At 54.8% G+C, this 16,242-nt stretch overlaps 2 protein-coding genes across 3 annotated transcripts in view; both read left to right on the top strand.

Moving 5' to 3' along the window:
• Window positions 1-1,449: 1,449 nt before the first annotated feature.
• Window positions 1,450-9,719, top strand: Srf (serum response factor). Of its 2 annotated transcripts, XM_055613024.1 has the most exons (7): window positions 1,545-2,466; window positions 4,021-4,287; window positions 6,013-6,274; window positions 6,784-6,903; window positions 7,816-8,007; window positions 8,326-8,402; window positions 8,578-9,717. In XM_055613024.1, exons 1-7 carry the CDS (start codon window positions 1,957-1,959, stop codon window positions 8,671-8,673), a joined length of 1,524 nt encoding a protein of 507 aa, XP_055468999.1. In that variant the 5' UTR covers window positions 1,545-1,956; the 3' UTR covers window positions 8,674-9,717. The 2 variants fall into 2 exon arrangements, with proteins under 2 accessions (XP_055469005.1, XP_055468999.1); XM_055613030.1 differs by lacking the exon at window positions 7,816-8,007 and having other exon boundaries at window positions 1,450-2,466; window positions 8,578-9,719.
• A 2,229-nt stretch (window positions 9,720-11,948) lies between these two features.
• Window positions 11,949-16,242, top strand: part of Cul9 (cullin 9) — a 40,372-nt gene continuing 36,078 nt past the window's right edge. The window contains exons 1-3 of the mRNA XM_055613012.1: window positions 11,949-12,084; window positions 13,213-13,816; window positions 14,535-14,689. Coding sequence (XP_055468987.1) covers window positions 13,222-13,816; window positions 14,535-14,689 — 750 coding nt within the window. The 5' untranslated portion in view covers window positions 11,949-12,084; window positions 13,213-13,221. The remainder of the gene's footprint in view (window positions 12,085-13,212; window positions 13,817-14,534; window positions 14,690-16,242) is intronic.

Below are 16,242 nucleotides of genomic sequence, written 5' to 3'. Positions count from 1 at the left end.
GCGAAGAAACACTATGACCAAAAATTTGCAAGCTGAGGAGGGAAAGATTTATTCAGCTCACACTTCCACATTGCCGTTCATCAGCAAAGGAAGTCAGGGCAGGGGGCGGGAGGCAGCGGCTGGTGGGGGGGCCCTGGTGGGGTGCTGCTCACTGGATTGCTCTCCTGGCTTGCTCAGCCTGCTTTCTTATAGGACCCAGGACCACCCGCTTAGGGATGGCACCGCCCACCACGGGCCCCATCAATCACTGATTGAGAAAATGCCTCAGAGCTGGAGCTCATGGAGGCATTTCCTGAATCAGGCTCCTTCTTCCCTGATGACTCTAACTTGTGTCAAGTTGACTCCCAGTCAGCCGGTACATGTACCAACGCTTGTATGGTCGACCTCCAGGCACAGGTCTAGCGAAAGACAGACAGACTTTCTATTTAAGTTTTTTTTTTTTTTTTTTTTTTTTTTTTTTTTTTTTGGACTGGTCTTGCTATGTAGTCCTGGCTAGCTCACTATATAGGTAAGGTTGGTCTTGAACTCGGGGCAATCCTCCTGCCTCCGTCTACCGAACAGCTGGAAGTCAATGTGTGCACCACATCGTCGGGTCAGATTTAAGTCATTTCAGGAACATAGAAGTCCAAGCTATTTCCTCTATCTTGGACTCTGACTCTCGAACCCCTTAACCTGGGCTTTGTAATACCCACTTTTAATAGGGCACACACACACACGCACACATGCGTGTGTGTGTGTATTTTTATCCTCCTGCGGACCTGTACTCTCGACCACTCCCTTGCTTAAATGTTCTGTCCCACCGGACTTTCAGGCCTTTACACGAGCTGCGGCTTGCGCTTCATGCTCGAGACCCCCCCCACCCCCCCTTTGAGCACAGCGGGCAGCTGGAAGTCTTCACTGACCCCTCGCTCTCCTCCCTGCCCCCACCTCGGACGGGAGGACGTCTCCGCGCCTCCTCCCCTGCCAGATGTGTGTCTGCCAGAGATCTCCCCCCCACCTCCCCGCGCCGCCGCCGCCCCCGGCGTCGAGGATGACGAATGATGTGACCTCGCAGCCAGACTTGTGGGAAAGCCTTGATCCTTTGAACAGAGAGGGAAAGGCAAGTGTGTGCGTGGTGGGAGGACCAGTGGAGCCGCTGGGCTAGGGCAGTCTAAACAAGGCTTCCCTCGGCTCCGACCACTTTACCTTCCTCAGGAAGCGGTGCTCCCACCCATCCCCGCACTCCCTCGCTGGAACCGGGAAGCAATTTCCCCGATTTACTTCCAACCCCCCATCCACTCAGGGGTTCCCTCTCCTCGGCAACGCGGTCCTCCGGCCCCTCTCGGTGCTCCACGGCTCCCCAACCCTGGGGGGGCGGAGCTGGCTCGGCTCCACTGTTCCTTTAAGGAGTTGGCTCCTCCCCCTGCCCGCGGAATCGCGGTCTGACGCGGGATGACTGCGGCGAGTTCGGGATGTCTATGCAAATAAGTGTCCTCCTCGGGCCAATGGGGAGCGGAGGTGCCGGAAGCGCGGACCAATGGGGCGGGGGCGCTGGGGCTCACCATATAAGGAGCGGCCTCGCCATAAAAGGAAACATTGTATCTCTTTATATGGGGGGGGAAGGGTTGGGGGATACCTCCGCCGCCAGCGCGTGGTCCCGGCCCCCTCCACCCGCGGTCTCGGCCGCGGCCAGCAGCCCCTGCCCCGCGGGGGACGCTGACGGCCGCAGGGCGCGCCTCCCCAGCACACGGACAGGGGGCGCTGCGCGCGGCCTGGGGCAACCCCGGCCATAGGGGCAGGAAAGTGAGGGCCCAGGTCGGCCCGGGCGTGCAGGGGCCCCGGGTTCGCAGCGGCGGCGGCGGCGGCGGGAGCGACTTGTAGCAGCCGCGGGAGTGCCGGGAGGAACCGGGAAGCCGATGGCGGCGGCGGCCCCGATCCCTCGCTGACTTGCCCGTCCGCCCTCCTGCACTGAGCGCCATGTTACCGAGCCAAGCTGGGGCCGCGGCGGCTCTGGGCCGGGGCTCGGCCCTGGGGGGCAGCCTGAGCCGGACCCCGACGGGGCGGCCGGGCGGTGGAGGCGGCGGCGGGACTCGCGGGGCGAACGGAGGCCGGGTCCCCGGGAACGGCGCGGGGCTCGGCCCGGGCCGTCTGGAGCGGGAGGCTGCAGCGGCAGCGGCGCCCGCCGCCGGGGCCCTCTACAGCGGCAGCGAGGGCGACTCCGAGTCCGGCGAGGAGGAGGAGCTGGGCGCCGAGCGGCGCGGCCTCAAGCGGAGTCTGAGCGAGATGGAGCTCGGCGTGGTGGTCGGTGGGCCCGAGGCGGCGGCCGCGGCGGCCGCCGGGGGCTACGGGCCGGTCAGCGGCGCGGTGAGCGGGGCCAAGCCGGGGAAGAAGACCCGGGGCCGCGTGAAGATCAAGATGGAGTTCATCGACAACAAGCTGCGGCGCTACACGACCTTCAGCAAGAGGAAGACGGGCATCATGAAGAAGGTACCGGAGCCAGAGGTTGGCGCGCCCCGGGGTGGGGGGGAGGACCCGGAGGGTGGCTGGCTGCGTGCTGGGGTGGCCCCGGGAGCGAGACCGCCGAGGCGGAGGTGAGAGGCGGCGTGTCGGCAGGAGGTGTGTGGGAGGGGATGGTTGTACCCCTGCCGGGCGAGAGGGGAGGGGCCGCCGGGGAACTGGGGAGAGGGGAGATGCTGCGAGGGGTCCGGAATCCAGGCCGAGAGCGCCGAGGTGGGAGTGACCAGCGCGCGGGAGACAGGGGGTCCTGGAGGAGTGCAAACCCTGAGCAGGGGCCGGCGGGAGGGTGGATGGCCAGGCGCGGGGTCAGCAGATCCACTGTGCCCTGGGGTTCGGAAAGGGCCGTGGAAAAGGGAGCAGGGGGTTTGGAGACGAGGAGGCGGGAGTTGGATGACAGCAGGGAGCGAGCGCGAGTGGGAGGAAAGGTGGGCATCGCAAGAGTTGTGCGGGCTTGAAGGACAGGCAGGGTTAGGGACCAGGTGAGGGAGCGAGGCGGGAGAGCTGCTGCTGCCTTGAGGAAGAGCAAGCTGGGACCAAGTCCCGCCCTGGCCATGTGTCTTCCGTTGCTTTCTCTGGCTATCTCCTGCTGCCCGCAGGGCTGGCTGCAGAATCGCCGGCCTTTGGGACAAGTAGGGTTTCCAGCGCTAGGAGCAAATCAGTGCGGGGAATGGTGGGGAAAGTCAGGACGATTTGTAGAGGTATCGCTTGTCAGCCGATCTCCTCTAAGGAGCGGTGATGGAAGGGGCCATCCTGGAGTCTAGGAGATCCAGGAAGGGACGGAAGCAGAGGAACTGGGAAGCAGCCTACAACCTGAGAAGCGGTGTTGTTGTCATCTGGTCCTTGTGGAAGCTGGAACTGCTTCCAAGGTGGGCTGTGCAGTTTCATTTAGCTAGGGATCCCATCCCTGGGCTCATGGCAGAGCATCCGTTGCAAACTTAGCTCTCGTCGTTTTGGGGCTCCCTCAGTCATGCTTGGTCACCGTGGAGAAGGTTTTGGGAGAAGGTGGAAAGTACTGCTTGTCCTTCCTTATCCTTCCATGCCAAGGCAAAGGCAAAGGGCATTGTAGTACTCCAGGGCAAAAGAAGTTGGGCTGTGGCAACAGGTTATGCAGATTTCTGGCAGGGAACGTGGGCACTTTGGCACTTAGGTGGCTGCACAAATGTGATGGGTGAATTCTAGTGTCCTCACTGTCCCGATGATGATGGTGAGGAGGAAGCAGGCACCAAGCAGTGCTGATAGCTGACTGGGACTTGCAGTGTCCCCCTTGAGGTTATATGATCAGTCCCTGCTGGAAGCTATTCCTGTTTGCTTGGGGCATTTGCAGTCAGTGGGACTGCTTTTTCAAGGACATAGGTAGTTTTTCTACTTCCAGCTCACCTCCAGACAACTAGGTAGGACCCTGATACAGTCACTGGAGATGAAGGTCATCCGAGGAGGCAGCGCTGGAGATCACCATATAATTTCCCCCAGGGAAGTAGAGAGGAAAAGTTCTGCTGACCTGCCCATTTCCCTCCAACTCCCCAGGCCTATGAGCTGTCCACGCTGACAGGGACACAGGTGCTGTTGCTGGTGGCCAGTGAGACAGGCCATGTGTATACCTTTGCCACCCGCAAACTGCAGCCCATGATCACCAGTGAGACCGGCAAGGCGCTGATTCAGACCTGCCTCAACTCGCCAGACTCTCCGCCCCGCTCAGACCCCACCACAGACCAGCGAATGAGTGCCACTGGCTTTGAAGAGCCAGATCTCACCTACCAGGTGTCGGAATCTGACAGCAGTGGGGAAAGCAAGGTGTGTTGTTTGGGTCCCCCATGTAAAGGGGGGAAGAGAAGAGGGCCCCTTTCCGTTCTTGGCCTGCTCCCAGTACATAGGTGCTCTTAGTGATGTGGAGTGGGGCCAGGTTAGTGTTCCTTATCCTAGGAGACAGGTGTCCATCCTCCATTCCTGACAGGAGGCCGTCCCCCTAGATAAGCGGGCGGCCTCCGTGCCCATATAAGGCCGGTTCGGGCTCCACGCCGGCCTCCCGCCCCGCAGCCCGCCTGCCTGGCAAGGCCTTTGCATTCCTCCCGCCAGCTGTCTCCCCGCTGGGGGCGGGGGTGTAGCTTAGCCCTGCCCTCTTGGCAGACTGGGAATAGGAAGGGAGCGCTCCGGGTCCAGGGTCCTGGGAACCCATTACTCTTGCCAAGAGGGCTGTCAGATTGGACAAGGGACTACCTTTCTATTGAGCCTCATACCAGGTGTTCGGGATACCCAGGCCTGGGCTTGTGGGGAGAGCATTGGCTTGCTACTAAGGATGCCAGCTCTAGTTACGCCTCCTCTCCTTTCTATTCCCGGGAAGGAGAGAGGGCAGGGTCTTCCTGCTTGCTGTCTGTGAAGCTCCACCTTCCGGGTGCTTAACAACTGGCCAATGGAAGGAAGCGACACTGTTTGCCTTAGCAACGCCTCTACCAATCAAAGGCCTTGGGTCCAGTTGCTTAGCAAACATTCCGGGCCGACCCACCCGGCTTTTTGAATCCTCTGTTTGCCTCCAGTCGGGATCTAGGCCTGGCCTGCTGGCTGGGTTCTCAAGTCCTGGCTTCTTCCTCACTAAGAACACAGGTTCTCTGAGGAGTGTCAACACTCCAGGGTCCCCCTTGTGTTGGTCACCTGTAGCCTGCAATCATTTCTGGGTGTGTGCAGGCCTCATTTCTACACATGTGGCTAAGTCCCTTGGTAGTTGATTTGACTAAAGCGCTTCACTGTCATACCTTCATGAACTCCCTCGAACTGTAAGTTCTTTGAAAAGCCCAGTCCCTGCCTTGGAGCCAGGTAGTTCAGAGCTCTTAAGAATCCTTTTGAAGAGAGCACGTGCTCAACCCTCTCACGTTTGTAGAAGAGGAAACTGAAGCTCACAACAGGGAAGTGATTAGCCCAGGGTCACCCAGTCAGTCACTGCCAGAGCTAGAAACAGACTGGATGTGATTTGTGTGGCTCAATGGGGCAGAGAATGCACAGGAGTTTTCGTTTTAAGAGCAAGCGATGTTTATTTTGATGTTTGTGCTAGCCAGATGCTAGTTTTAGGAATGCTAGCCAGTTTAATCTTCCTAACAACCTGTGAGTTAAGTAGTTGTGTTTTTTCTTTGTAATATTTGTTCTTTAGAGACAAGGTCTCTGTGTATCCTGGCTATCTTGGAACTTATTATGTAGTGATCCCCAACTCGCCGAGATCCTCCTGACTGTGCCTCCTGCCTGGCTTTATGTTCATAATTTTTACAGTTTGGCACAGTGTCACCAGAGACTCACTGTGTAGAATGGGCTAGCCTTGAGCTCATGGCAATCCTTCTGCCTTAGCCTCCCAAGCGGTAGGATTCCAGGCCTTGCCAACATACCCAGCAGCAGCCCCACATCTTGCATGGTCCAGATATAAGTAGGGTTTAACTGCAATGCCAGTTTGGCCTGGATTCTCAGTTCACACAAAATGACTGCAGGACTGAGGTCCGTGAGAAGCTCACTGCTCCGTCTTTACTCTGGGTATAGGACACACTGAAGCCAGCATTCACAGTCACCAACCTGCCGGGAACCACCTCCACCATCCAAACAGCACCCAGCACCTCTACCACCATGCAAGTGAGCAGCGGCCCCTCCTTCCCCATCACCAACTACCTGGCACCAGTGTCTGCTAGTGTCAGCCCCAGCGCTGTCAGCAGTGCCAACGGGACTGTGCTCAAGAGCACAGGCAGTGGCCCTGTCTCCTCTGGGGGCCTTATGCAGCTGCCTACCAGCTTCACCCTCATGCCTGGTGAGTCACGAGGGGCAGGGAGAGGTTTGTTCTCGCTGGGAAAAATTGAGGATGTTGAGAGTGATTTGAGGGCTAGCACCAGGAAGACCCCTTTCTTTGATGAGAAAGAGGGTAAACATGGGTTAGAGCCATTGGAAGACAAGCTTTGCCTGGTGAGGCCCCTGCTGTTGGTATAGTAAGGTTGGCCTCTACATTCTGGTCTTGTCTGGCTAGCTCACCCTTGAACCTCCATTGCTGTGGAGATAGTTCTACTAACCCTCTGTTGTGACTGCAGGGCGGATTATGTCCTTGATGGGTTAAGGCTAGCTCCAGTCAGCTAAAGAAGATGAAACAAAGCAGGAGGGGCAGGAGGAAGAGGGAAGTCACCTCATTCAGAACCTGTAGACTTGTAGAACTTCTTCAGGTCCCAGGGGAGAGTGATAGGAATTGGGAGCAAGTGTGTGGGACCCTGGGACATGTTTGAGGGTGACAACTGCACAGGAGCCCAAGTAAAACCCTGTGTCTCGTAGGTGGGGCAGTGGCGCAGCAGGTCCCTGTGCAGGCCATTCATGTGCACCAGGCCCCACAGCAAGCGTCTCCCTCTCGTGACAGCAGCACAGACCTCACGCAGACCTCCTCCAGCGGGACAGGTATTAACTCCTCGTCACCCCCCACGCCCTGCCTCTCCACAGGAAGCCTGGCGCTGGCACTTAGCAGTATATCTTTCCTGTACCGAGGACCCCAGGGAATTACATTTACTAACGCAGAAACTGGGGCTTTTGGTCTCATCCTTATAGAAAGCTGGGTGAGTGTGGCCAAGGTTTGACCCCTGCTCTGCAGTGCGGCTGTGGGCTCAAGAAAGAAATAAGGAACCACTGGAAAATTATTTGCTCATGAGCGAGGAAGGAGCAGTCAGTGCATGTATGGGCAGACACTATAGGTCTTAGGTAGCTTTAATTCCTCCCGGCTGCCTTTGGTCAGCTCAGGAATTATAGTGAACTCTGACATGTAAGCTACTGTCATTTCAAGCTTATTTATTACACATTACTTGAGTCCCTTCCGGTCTAGGGACTGGCGTAGCGAGAACTTAGGGGAAAGCAGAGTCTGACGTGACGTCAAACGCGGCGAGTCCGCACTTTAACAAGACCACTGCATTAGCAGTTGGGAAGTGCTTGCCTCAAGGACGAACTTGTTTGGAGAAGGCTCAGGAAGAGGGAGGGGGAAGGGACAAGTGTCAATGAGGAGTAAGTGATGGAGTTTCCTAAGGGAGGATCTTGAGCTTCCTGGAAGAGTGTCCATCATTGTAATCCTAAGCTCTGGGATAGACAATCCCACCCGAGAACATTGAGTTGTGCTCACAAGAGAAAGTTAGGCTTTTTTTTTTTTTTTTTTTTTTTTTTTTTTTTTTTTTTTCAGTTAACGATAAGAAACAAAGAAAGCATCTTTTATCAAACTCCTGACATGGGGGGACGTGGTACAATTACCCTGAAGGTTGGAACCCTGGGGCAGGATGAGAGATACCAGTAGGGACCGGCTCCCTGATGTGTGTCTGTGTTTTCCAGTGACGTTGCCCGCCACCATCATGACGTCGTCCGTACCCACAACTGTGGGTGGCCACATGATGTACCCTAGTCCCCATGCAGTGATGTATGCCCCCACCTCGGGCCTGGCTGATGGCAGCCTCACCGTGCTCAATGCCTTCTCCCAGGCGCCATCCACCATGCAGGTGTCCCACAGCCAGGTCCAGGAGCAAGGTGAGGGAAGGGCCAGGGCTGAAGAAAGGAGGACCACCCTCCCCTGATGGCACTCATGCGTGCCCCAGCTCCAACACTGAGATGCATTCTCACTCATGTCCCTCTCCCAATGCCCACACATAGTCCTGCACAAATACACAGGTTTGGCTCTTCTCACGTGCACCGAATCCCTCAAACTACAGGCACCCTCATGCATCGCGTGAGATACATTGGGGCGCACACCCTCGGTTCCCAGTCACCGGTGTATGTCACACTCCTCCAATGTCTAGAGAGCCTCCTGGGCCAGTGAATGAGCGTTTCCCATGCTTTCCGATGCAGGTGGTGTTCCTCAGGTGTTCCTGACAGCACCATCTGGGACCGTGCAGATCCCTGTTTCAGCGGTTCAGCTACACCAGGTTAGTGGGGTAGGTGGCCCTCCCCCTGGCCCCACCCAGCCGGCCTTCCCTCCCTAGCCAAGGGGCCCATCTGTTTCAGCTTAGACCTGTGCTGGGCCGGCCGGCCAGCAGGGGGCGCCGGAGCCTGCTTGTCCGCCCTCCTGCCTCCCGTCCTCACACTCCTCCTTCCCTGCAGATGGCTGTGATAGGGCAGCAAGCTGGGAGCAGCAGCAACCTCACCGAGCTACAGGTGGTGAACTTGGACGCCACCCACAGCACCAAGAGTGAATGATCCGCCCGCCACCCTGGACAGACGGCCCAAGGGACGGCGCCACTTATTTATTGTTGCCTTTTCACATTTTCTTTACACACACATTGACTGGCCGAAGGAGGGAGGCGGGGAGAAGGAGTGGGCAGCCACGGGACGATGCCCTCTCACTCCAGCCAAAGAAACGGGCCTGCCTGCCCTCCCCCTGCCCCCCCCGCCCCTCCCCTCCTTCCTGCTCTGCCTATCGTGCTGTTGATGGTGGAGCTGTCCTCCCTCCTCTTGCCAGCTTGGCTCAATGTTTGCTATGAGTATTAGCTTACCCAATGGACTGTGCCCACCTTCCCACTCACAGGCCTTCTGTGGGATTGGGCACAAGGTCCCCCTCTGAGGAAGCATCTGGGGCCCTCTCTTCAGCCTCTTTGGCGACCTCTGGTTAGCTCTGTGTCTGCCACAGTCTGGGTCAAAAGAGCCCTGCCCCTGCCCCTCAGGGAGCCAGCTGGGAGAAATGGGGGCTTCTTCCTCATGCCGCCACCCTCTGCCCCATTCAGCTCCTGACTAGCTGGGCCTGTGCACTGGGCAGGTTATTGGGGCCACCTGCCCTGCCTTGCCACTCTGTTCCCATGGACCTCCAGGGGCTCTTGGGTTGGAGGGAACCGTCAGCGTTCTCTTTTTCCCTTTGTCTTCCCCCCTTCTCCCAGCTGCTTTACTTAAAAGTTGATTTTGAACTTTTTATTTGAGGAGATGAAGTGAAAACAAATCTATAAATATATATTTTTAAAATATTTAACTTTTTTTTAATGGCGTTTTTCTCATCCCCCTCCCTGCCCAAACTCCCCCTTTCCTGGGGAACCCTTAGGTTCCCTACAACTGGCTGGGCCCCTGGGGACAGCCACCCCATGAGCTCGGGGGTCCACCAGTGTGTGTGTGGGAGATTCTGGGATTGCCCCACGTCCTGGGTTCTTTCCAGGAGAAAGCTGGGGGGGGGGCCTCAGGCCATGCCCCAAAAGGGGAGGGGAGGGTGACCCACAGTTCTAGGCCTCTTTTGCCCTCTAGGGTTGTTTCGAAGAAGAGGGAAGAGGGAGACCAAATGTGGGGGTGGGGTGGGAGGGGATCAGGTAGAGGAGACTGATTTTATTTGTGCCACAGCATGGTCATTGCAGCCTTGCGTACCTCCAGGCTTTCAGCTGCCTGGGGCCCAAGTTGCACTGAGCAGAATGGGGTCTGGGAGGAGGGGAGACACAGGAATGGGGGTCAGAAGTAGGAGCAGCTCTGGGGCTGACTGCAGCAATGGGGAGCCAGGAATGGGCAGCTCTCCCAGGGAGTGAGCAGCTACTGTAACTTTTTTAAATTAAGACAAAAAGCCTTGAAGAAAATGACTTTATTTTTCTAAGTGTAACCTCAGTATTTATGTAATTTGTACAGGGCCGTGCCCCACCCCCTTAAAATCCCTTTGGGGACCTTGAGGGTGGGCTAGCATAGGGGAGGGTATGTTACCCTGCGTCAGAGCCAGCCTAAACCACCTGTTTCCAGTAAGGGAGCTTTTTCAGAAGGGCAGTGGGGGTGCAGAGTCATTAAGCCCTTCCTGCTGCCTTCTGCTTCTGTGGTTAGGTGAGGGGCAGGGGAAGGTTTTATGCACAGCAGCCTAGGTTTCAAGGGGATGATCTGCTTACGAGCTTGACAGCCCCCAACCTCTAATCCCCATTGCTGTTTTCCCCAGCCGGGATGCCACCTTTCTGGGCTTTCTCCTGGAAATAGCTGGGGTGGCTATAGTTTGGGTGGCTTTCAGGACTGGGGCATGGTAAATGAGGGGCCAGAGTGGGGGAGCTTGGGACTCAGGTCTGTAACTGCCCAGCCCCTTTCTCTGCTCCTGTTTCACATCACCACCGCTCACTCACCGCCGCTCCCCACCACACGGGAGGAGATGTCGTTCCTCCTCACAAAAGGCAGATCCAGTGAGTGAATCGGGCAAAGCGCTTATGATGTGTGCTGAGTGATTGTGGCCTTGGGAGGACCTGCTTGTCAGGACTGAGGTGGCATTTCTACGTGCAGCAACCTTTGGTGTTTCCCTTCCTAAGTGGCTCTGGGGTGTGTGTGTGCCTGTGTCTGAGTGAATGTGTGTGAATGTGGGCTGTGTGGGTATAACAGTGGTTTCTACTTCTCCTGGGATGTTGACCCAGGAACGGTGGATATGGTCCCATCCTATGTACAGAGCTTTCTTTTGTATTAAAAAAAATACTCTTTCAATAAATGTATCATTTTTGTGCACAGACTGGGGTCTTTGGCTGTGTCTTTGGGATCTTTTCAGCATAAGGAGGGAGGAGTGAACACAAGAAAACCCCTAAATCCTACCCCCCAGAAGTGGGGTGCTCAATCCTACATGGCTGAAGAATTCTGGGCTAGGGACTTTTCTCGCTGTGCATGGTTTTGCTAACCACTCAGGGTGTTCGGTGGTTTTCCTTAAAAGTCGAAGTGGCAGAATAACCTAAAATAGGAAAACTTAGAAACATACAAACGCACATGCACAACACCCCCCCCCCCCCAAAGTCGTAGATTGTGGGAGTGCGGGTTAACTAATCCAGGAACGGGTGCTGAGGTGGGCGGGCGAGAAAGGCGAAAGGATCAGACGAAGGGCGCTTCACACCTGACTGGCTGGGAGGGACGCTGGCTGCGGACTCCCGCGGCCAGTACGCATGCTCCGCTCACGCGCCGTTTGGCCCGCTCGCAGTGGGCCACCGTAGGACCCGTCGTCGCCCGGCCGTGCGTGCGCCCGGCGGCGTGTGACCCGGAAAGGAGCCGTGGAGGAGGCGGGCCGAGCTGCGCTACCCGCTGCCGGGTGACAGCGAGGGTCGAGCGGGGCGGTGAGAGGTGAGGACAGAGCTCTGCGCCGACCGGTCCCTTCTCCTTACCCAGACCCTTCCGAGCGCCTCAGCCCTTCCTCCGGGACTGGAGAGGGAAGCCCCGTCTCGCTCGCTCACTCGCTCGCTCGCTCGTCCTGTCAGCTCGCGGCCGCGCCCCGCCATCCTCACCCCGTCCTCCAGGCCATTCCCAGCGTGGTGTCGGGCCGGGCTCCTCAGTCTCTGGAGCCCAGCGTGGTCGCGATGGGTCGTGCTGCCTTCTGTCCTCAAGACCCCACAGCCAGGCATCACCTTCACGCCTCTATTTACAGCTTCTGGTCTAGGCCCTCCCTCTGCCGCCCCCACCCCTGCTCCCCTCCTCCCCAGGCATAAGGGATGGTTTGACTTGGCTAGGTGTCAATCCACAGCCATTCTGGCATCCATGGTTATCTCCTAGCCTTCCTGCCATGCTAAGCGAACCCCATCCCCGTGGAGATTCACATCTTGTTTGGCTCTTCCTTTCTTCTGCCTGTCTTCTATCCGTGTACCCTGACCTGACACGCCTGCCCTGATCATTCTGATCGCCGTTTCCTTATCTAGGGTATGCCTTTCTATTTTTACTCTCTCCGTTGCACTGCCTCAAATCACACGTACCTTTTCCTGATCGTTTTATTTCTATTAATATTCTGCCTTAATAATTCTTCCTTGCCCGATGATGCCTGCAAACCACTGTCCTCTTCTAAGAATAGTGTTAGAGTATGCTGTCATACATTATTTACTGAGCGTTTATGGGCCCGACGATGGACAGTTCTGGCTTTTTGTTTTCGTTTTTAAAGACAGTCTTGCTGTATAGTTGGGGTTGGCCTGAAACTTCCTGTGTAGCCCAAGCTAACCTTGGAAGTTGTGATTCTTTTGCCTCCTGCCTATCAAGATATAGGCATGTGCCAGCACCCCAGGCTTAAATTAATAACCTTTACGAAAGAGGTTTATGGGACCCGGGGTGTTGGTAGGGTGCTTGCCTAGCATCCATGAAGCCCAGGGTTCAATCCCCAGCACCCATATAGTGCTGACAGCCACCTGTAACTCTACTTCCAGGGGAGCTAATGCCCTCTTCTGGCCTCCAAGGGCATCAGGCATGCAAGTAGTACACAGACACACACATTTAAATAAATAAAGAGATTTATTTTATGTGCATGAGTGTTTTGTTTTGCCTTGCATGTATTATGCGCAGTGCCCTTGGAGGTGGGAAGAGGGCATTAGACCCTTGGAATTGGAGTTATAGATGGTCTTGAGCTGCCATGTGGGTGCTGGGTACTGACCCTGGGTCCTGTCCTAGAGCAGCAAATGCTCTTAACCCCTGAGCCATCTCTTTAACAACCCCCTCCACACCCAGTGCTCGGGATTGAGCTCAGGGCCTCTCACATACTAGTCAGGTGCATTGCTTGGGAGCTGTAGCCCCAGCCCGCTTCCATTTCTGAAATGCTTTTATTTCATTTCCTTGCTCTTTTCACTCCATTCTTCTCTTATATAATATACATCTTATATAAATACAACTACTTGTTCATTCTGTCCTATTTTGTTTATTGTTTATTCTTTGTCTTTTTCTGCTTGTGCTCTAAATTACATCACCTGTTACCACCTACCTCATTTGTGCTGCAAGATACTATCACAGCCTTTGTAGTCATTTCCTCTTTCATATACTGTCTATCTTTCTTCCTGTGCGTCCCAGGAGCTCAGGATGATAGGTGAACGACGAGCAGGGGACCTTATGGTACCCTTGGGGCCCCGGCTGCAGGCATACCCTGAAGAACTCATTCGGCAGAGGCCTGGACATGATGGACACCCTGAATACCTGATCCGATGGAGTGTCCTCAGGTGTGGGGAAGAGGGCAAAGTGAGTGTAGAGGAAGACAAGACAGAGCACCTCCTCATGTGGCTGTCAGCCCCAGAGGTCTATGCCAACTGCCCCATGCTGTTGCGGGAGCGAACACTATCGAAAGGACCTCAGTACGAACCTGCTGGACAGTTAGGAAGCTTCCCAAGAGACCCAGGAGGCCTGGATGAGTTGGCAATGGCAGAGATGGAGGCTGATGTGTGGGCCCTGGTGCGCAGGGCTGCCAGGCAGCTGGCGGAAGGTGGGACCTCAAGCCTGACGGCTGCTGTGCTTCACACCATCCATGTGCTTAGCGCCTATGCCAGCATTGGGCCTCTCACCGGAGTCTTCAGGGAGACGGGGGCCCTCGATTTGCTTATGCACATGCTGTGCAACCCTGAGCCTCAGATCCGTCGGAGTGCAGGCAAGATGCTACAGGCTCTGGCAGCCCATGATGCTGGTAAGAGATAGCCAGGGGGGAAGAAAAGCAGTGGAGAGAATGGGGCTACAAGGAGTAAGAGAAGAGACAGCAGAGAGTTCCCCACCATTACTTAATAAGTAGCAACTCAAGGTAAAAGGCATGTAGACGAATGGGTGATTCCTGGGACACATAGGTCAAAAAGAGCACAGGGCTTATCTGTCACTCACTGAGTATGGTAGAGAATAAAGCAGGCGGACTTGCCTCTGTTGAATATTTGAGATGTACTTGTTGGTTGTGAAATTAGTGCGGGGAGGCTCACAGCCAACTTTAAAAGCAAAATATCTGTACACGTTCGGGCATAGCAGTGTATGCCTTTAATCCTAGCACTCAGGCAGAGGTAGGCGGATCTCTGTGAGTTAAAGGCCAGCCTCGTCTACATAGTGAGATCCAGGACAGCTAGGGCCACATTGTGAGACCCCGTCTTGAGAAAGCAAACCAACCAAACAAACAAACAAACAGAATTTAAGTAAGTTTGTAAGTTGTAAGCTTGGTAGCATGATGTTATATTTCAGCTTTCCGTGTATGTGTGTGTGTGTGTGTGTGTGTGTATTTGTGTATGTTGTGCTAAGTTATGTGTAAAGTATATTTCTTGCTTTGAGTCTCGGTCCCAGAGTATAGAGCCGGTAGGGGAGGAGAAGGCTAGAATAGGCAGGGGAAATATTGAGGACTGAGGGAAAGATCTGGATCTGGCTTCCAGGGAGCCGGGCTCACGTCCTCCTGTCACTGAGCCAGCAAGAAGGCATTGAGCAGCACATGGACTTCGACAGCCGGTACACTCTGCTGGAGCTGTTTGCAGAGACCACATCCACTGAAGAACACTGCATGGCCTTTGAGGGCCTCCACCTTCCTCAGGTACGACACCGGTTGCACAGGAATGCTGGCTGGCGACATAGTACTATTTCTCAAGCTGTGGTTCAGGACTGTGGTTTAGCACTCACCTGGAGAGCTATTCAATGTAAAGATTCATTGTAGACAGAATTTGCTACTTTGTGGGTTCCTTTTACTCTCTCCCACCCTTCTCCACCCTGTTAGCCACCTAAAGCTCCATAAGAGAGAAAACAAGGAGAGAGGGGGAAAGGGGTTGAAGTTATCATTAGACTACTTCCTGCTGATTAGGGGCGTCAAGTTCCTCATGGCAAGTTTGATCTTCACCATCAGGATATTTAATTTCTTCTTCTTGTTTTTGTTTATGTTTTTGTACATGGCTACTTGACAAACAGCGTCCAACCACCAGCCAGCAACAGCAACCCCACCTCTTTGGGCCCTAGCATTTATATACCACCGTCAGAAAAGTTCCCAGAATTCCAAATCTCACAAACTTGCAGAAACCATTTGCAGCTGGCAAAACCATGCCTATGCCAGAGCATGAGGCAAATCATAATCACCTGTCGTGAAGCAGCCTCATATTTCCATGGCATTTCTGTGTTGTTTAAAGAAACCAGAATTAGGAAATTCTCACTAAGGTTCATGACTCCTTCTCAACCTCTCCCGTTTAGAATTTCTAATACCAGCACCTAAGAGTAGGATCTGGGAAGATGGCTCAGCAGGTAAAGCTCTTGCTATAGATGCATGCTGACCAGAATCTGGATTATCAGAGCCCACGTTAAACTGGGTGGTGTGTGGCGGCCTGCCTCTAGTCCCAGCATGCAAGAGACAGAGGCAGGGGATCCTCCAGGCAAGCTGCCTAGCCAGATCAGCTGAAATGGTGAACTTCAGGTTCAGTGAGAGATTTTGTCTTGATGTGTAAGGTGAAAAGTGATCAAGGAAGACATCTGATATCAGTCTTGGGCCACTGTACCTGTGTGCGCACATGTACCCCCACACCCGTGCCACATATGCGCGCGCGCACACACACACACACACACAAGTATACACACACAAAACCCCACAAGAAAGTGTGTTTGAAGAGAATTCCTTTATGGGCTGGAGAAATGGTTCTAGGGCTGCCCTTCCAGAGGACCCAAGTTCAATTCCCAGCACCCACATGGTGGCTCACAACCATCTGTAACTCTAGTTCCAAAAGATCTAATTGGCCTCTTCTGGCCTCCACAGGCACCAGACACACACATGATACATAGACATGCATACAGGTAAAACACCCATGCACATAATCTATCTATCTATCTATCTATCTATCTATCTATCTATCTATCTATCTATCTGTTGTTTTTCAAGACAGAGTTTTCCTGTGTAGCTCCGTAGACCAGGCTGGCCTCGAACTCACAGAGATCAGCCTGCTTCTGCCTCCCAGTGCTGGATTAAAAGCCTTTACGACCTCACCCAGTGCACATAATTTAAAAAAAAAAAAAAAAAAAAAAAAAGATAACTTGTTGTGTTTCTTAGAGAGCTCTGAGAAGTACAGGTCGAGGAACGAGGTCTTCCCGTTTGTGTGTAGAGGAAGATAC

Source organism: Psammomys obesus, unplaced genomic scaffold (assembly GCF_907164565.1).
Source record: "Psammomys obesus unplaced genomic scaffold, mPsaObe1.curated_primary_1811, whole genome shotgun sequence".
NCBI lineage: Eukaryota > Metazoa > Chordata > Mammalia > Rodentia > Muridae > Psammomys > Psammomys obesus.
This window is presented reverse-complemented; position numbering and strand designations above follow the sequence as displayed.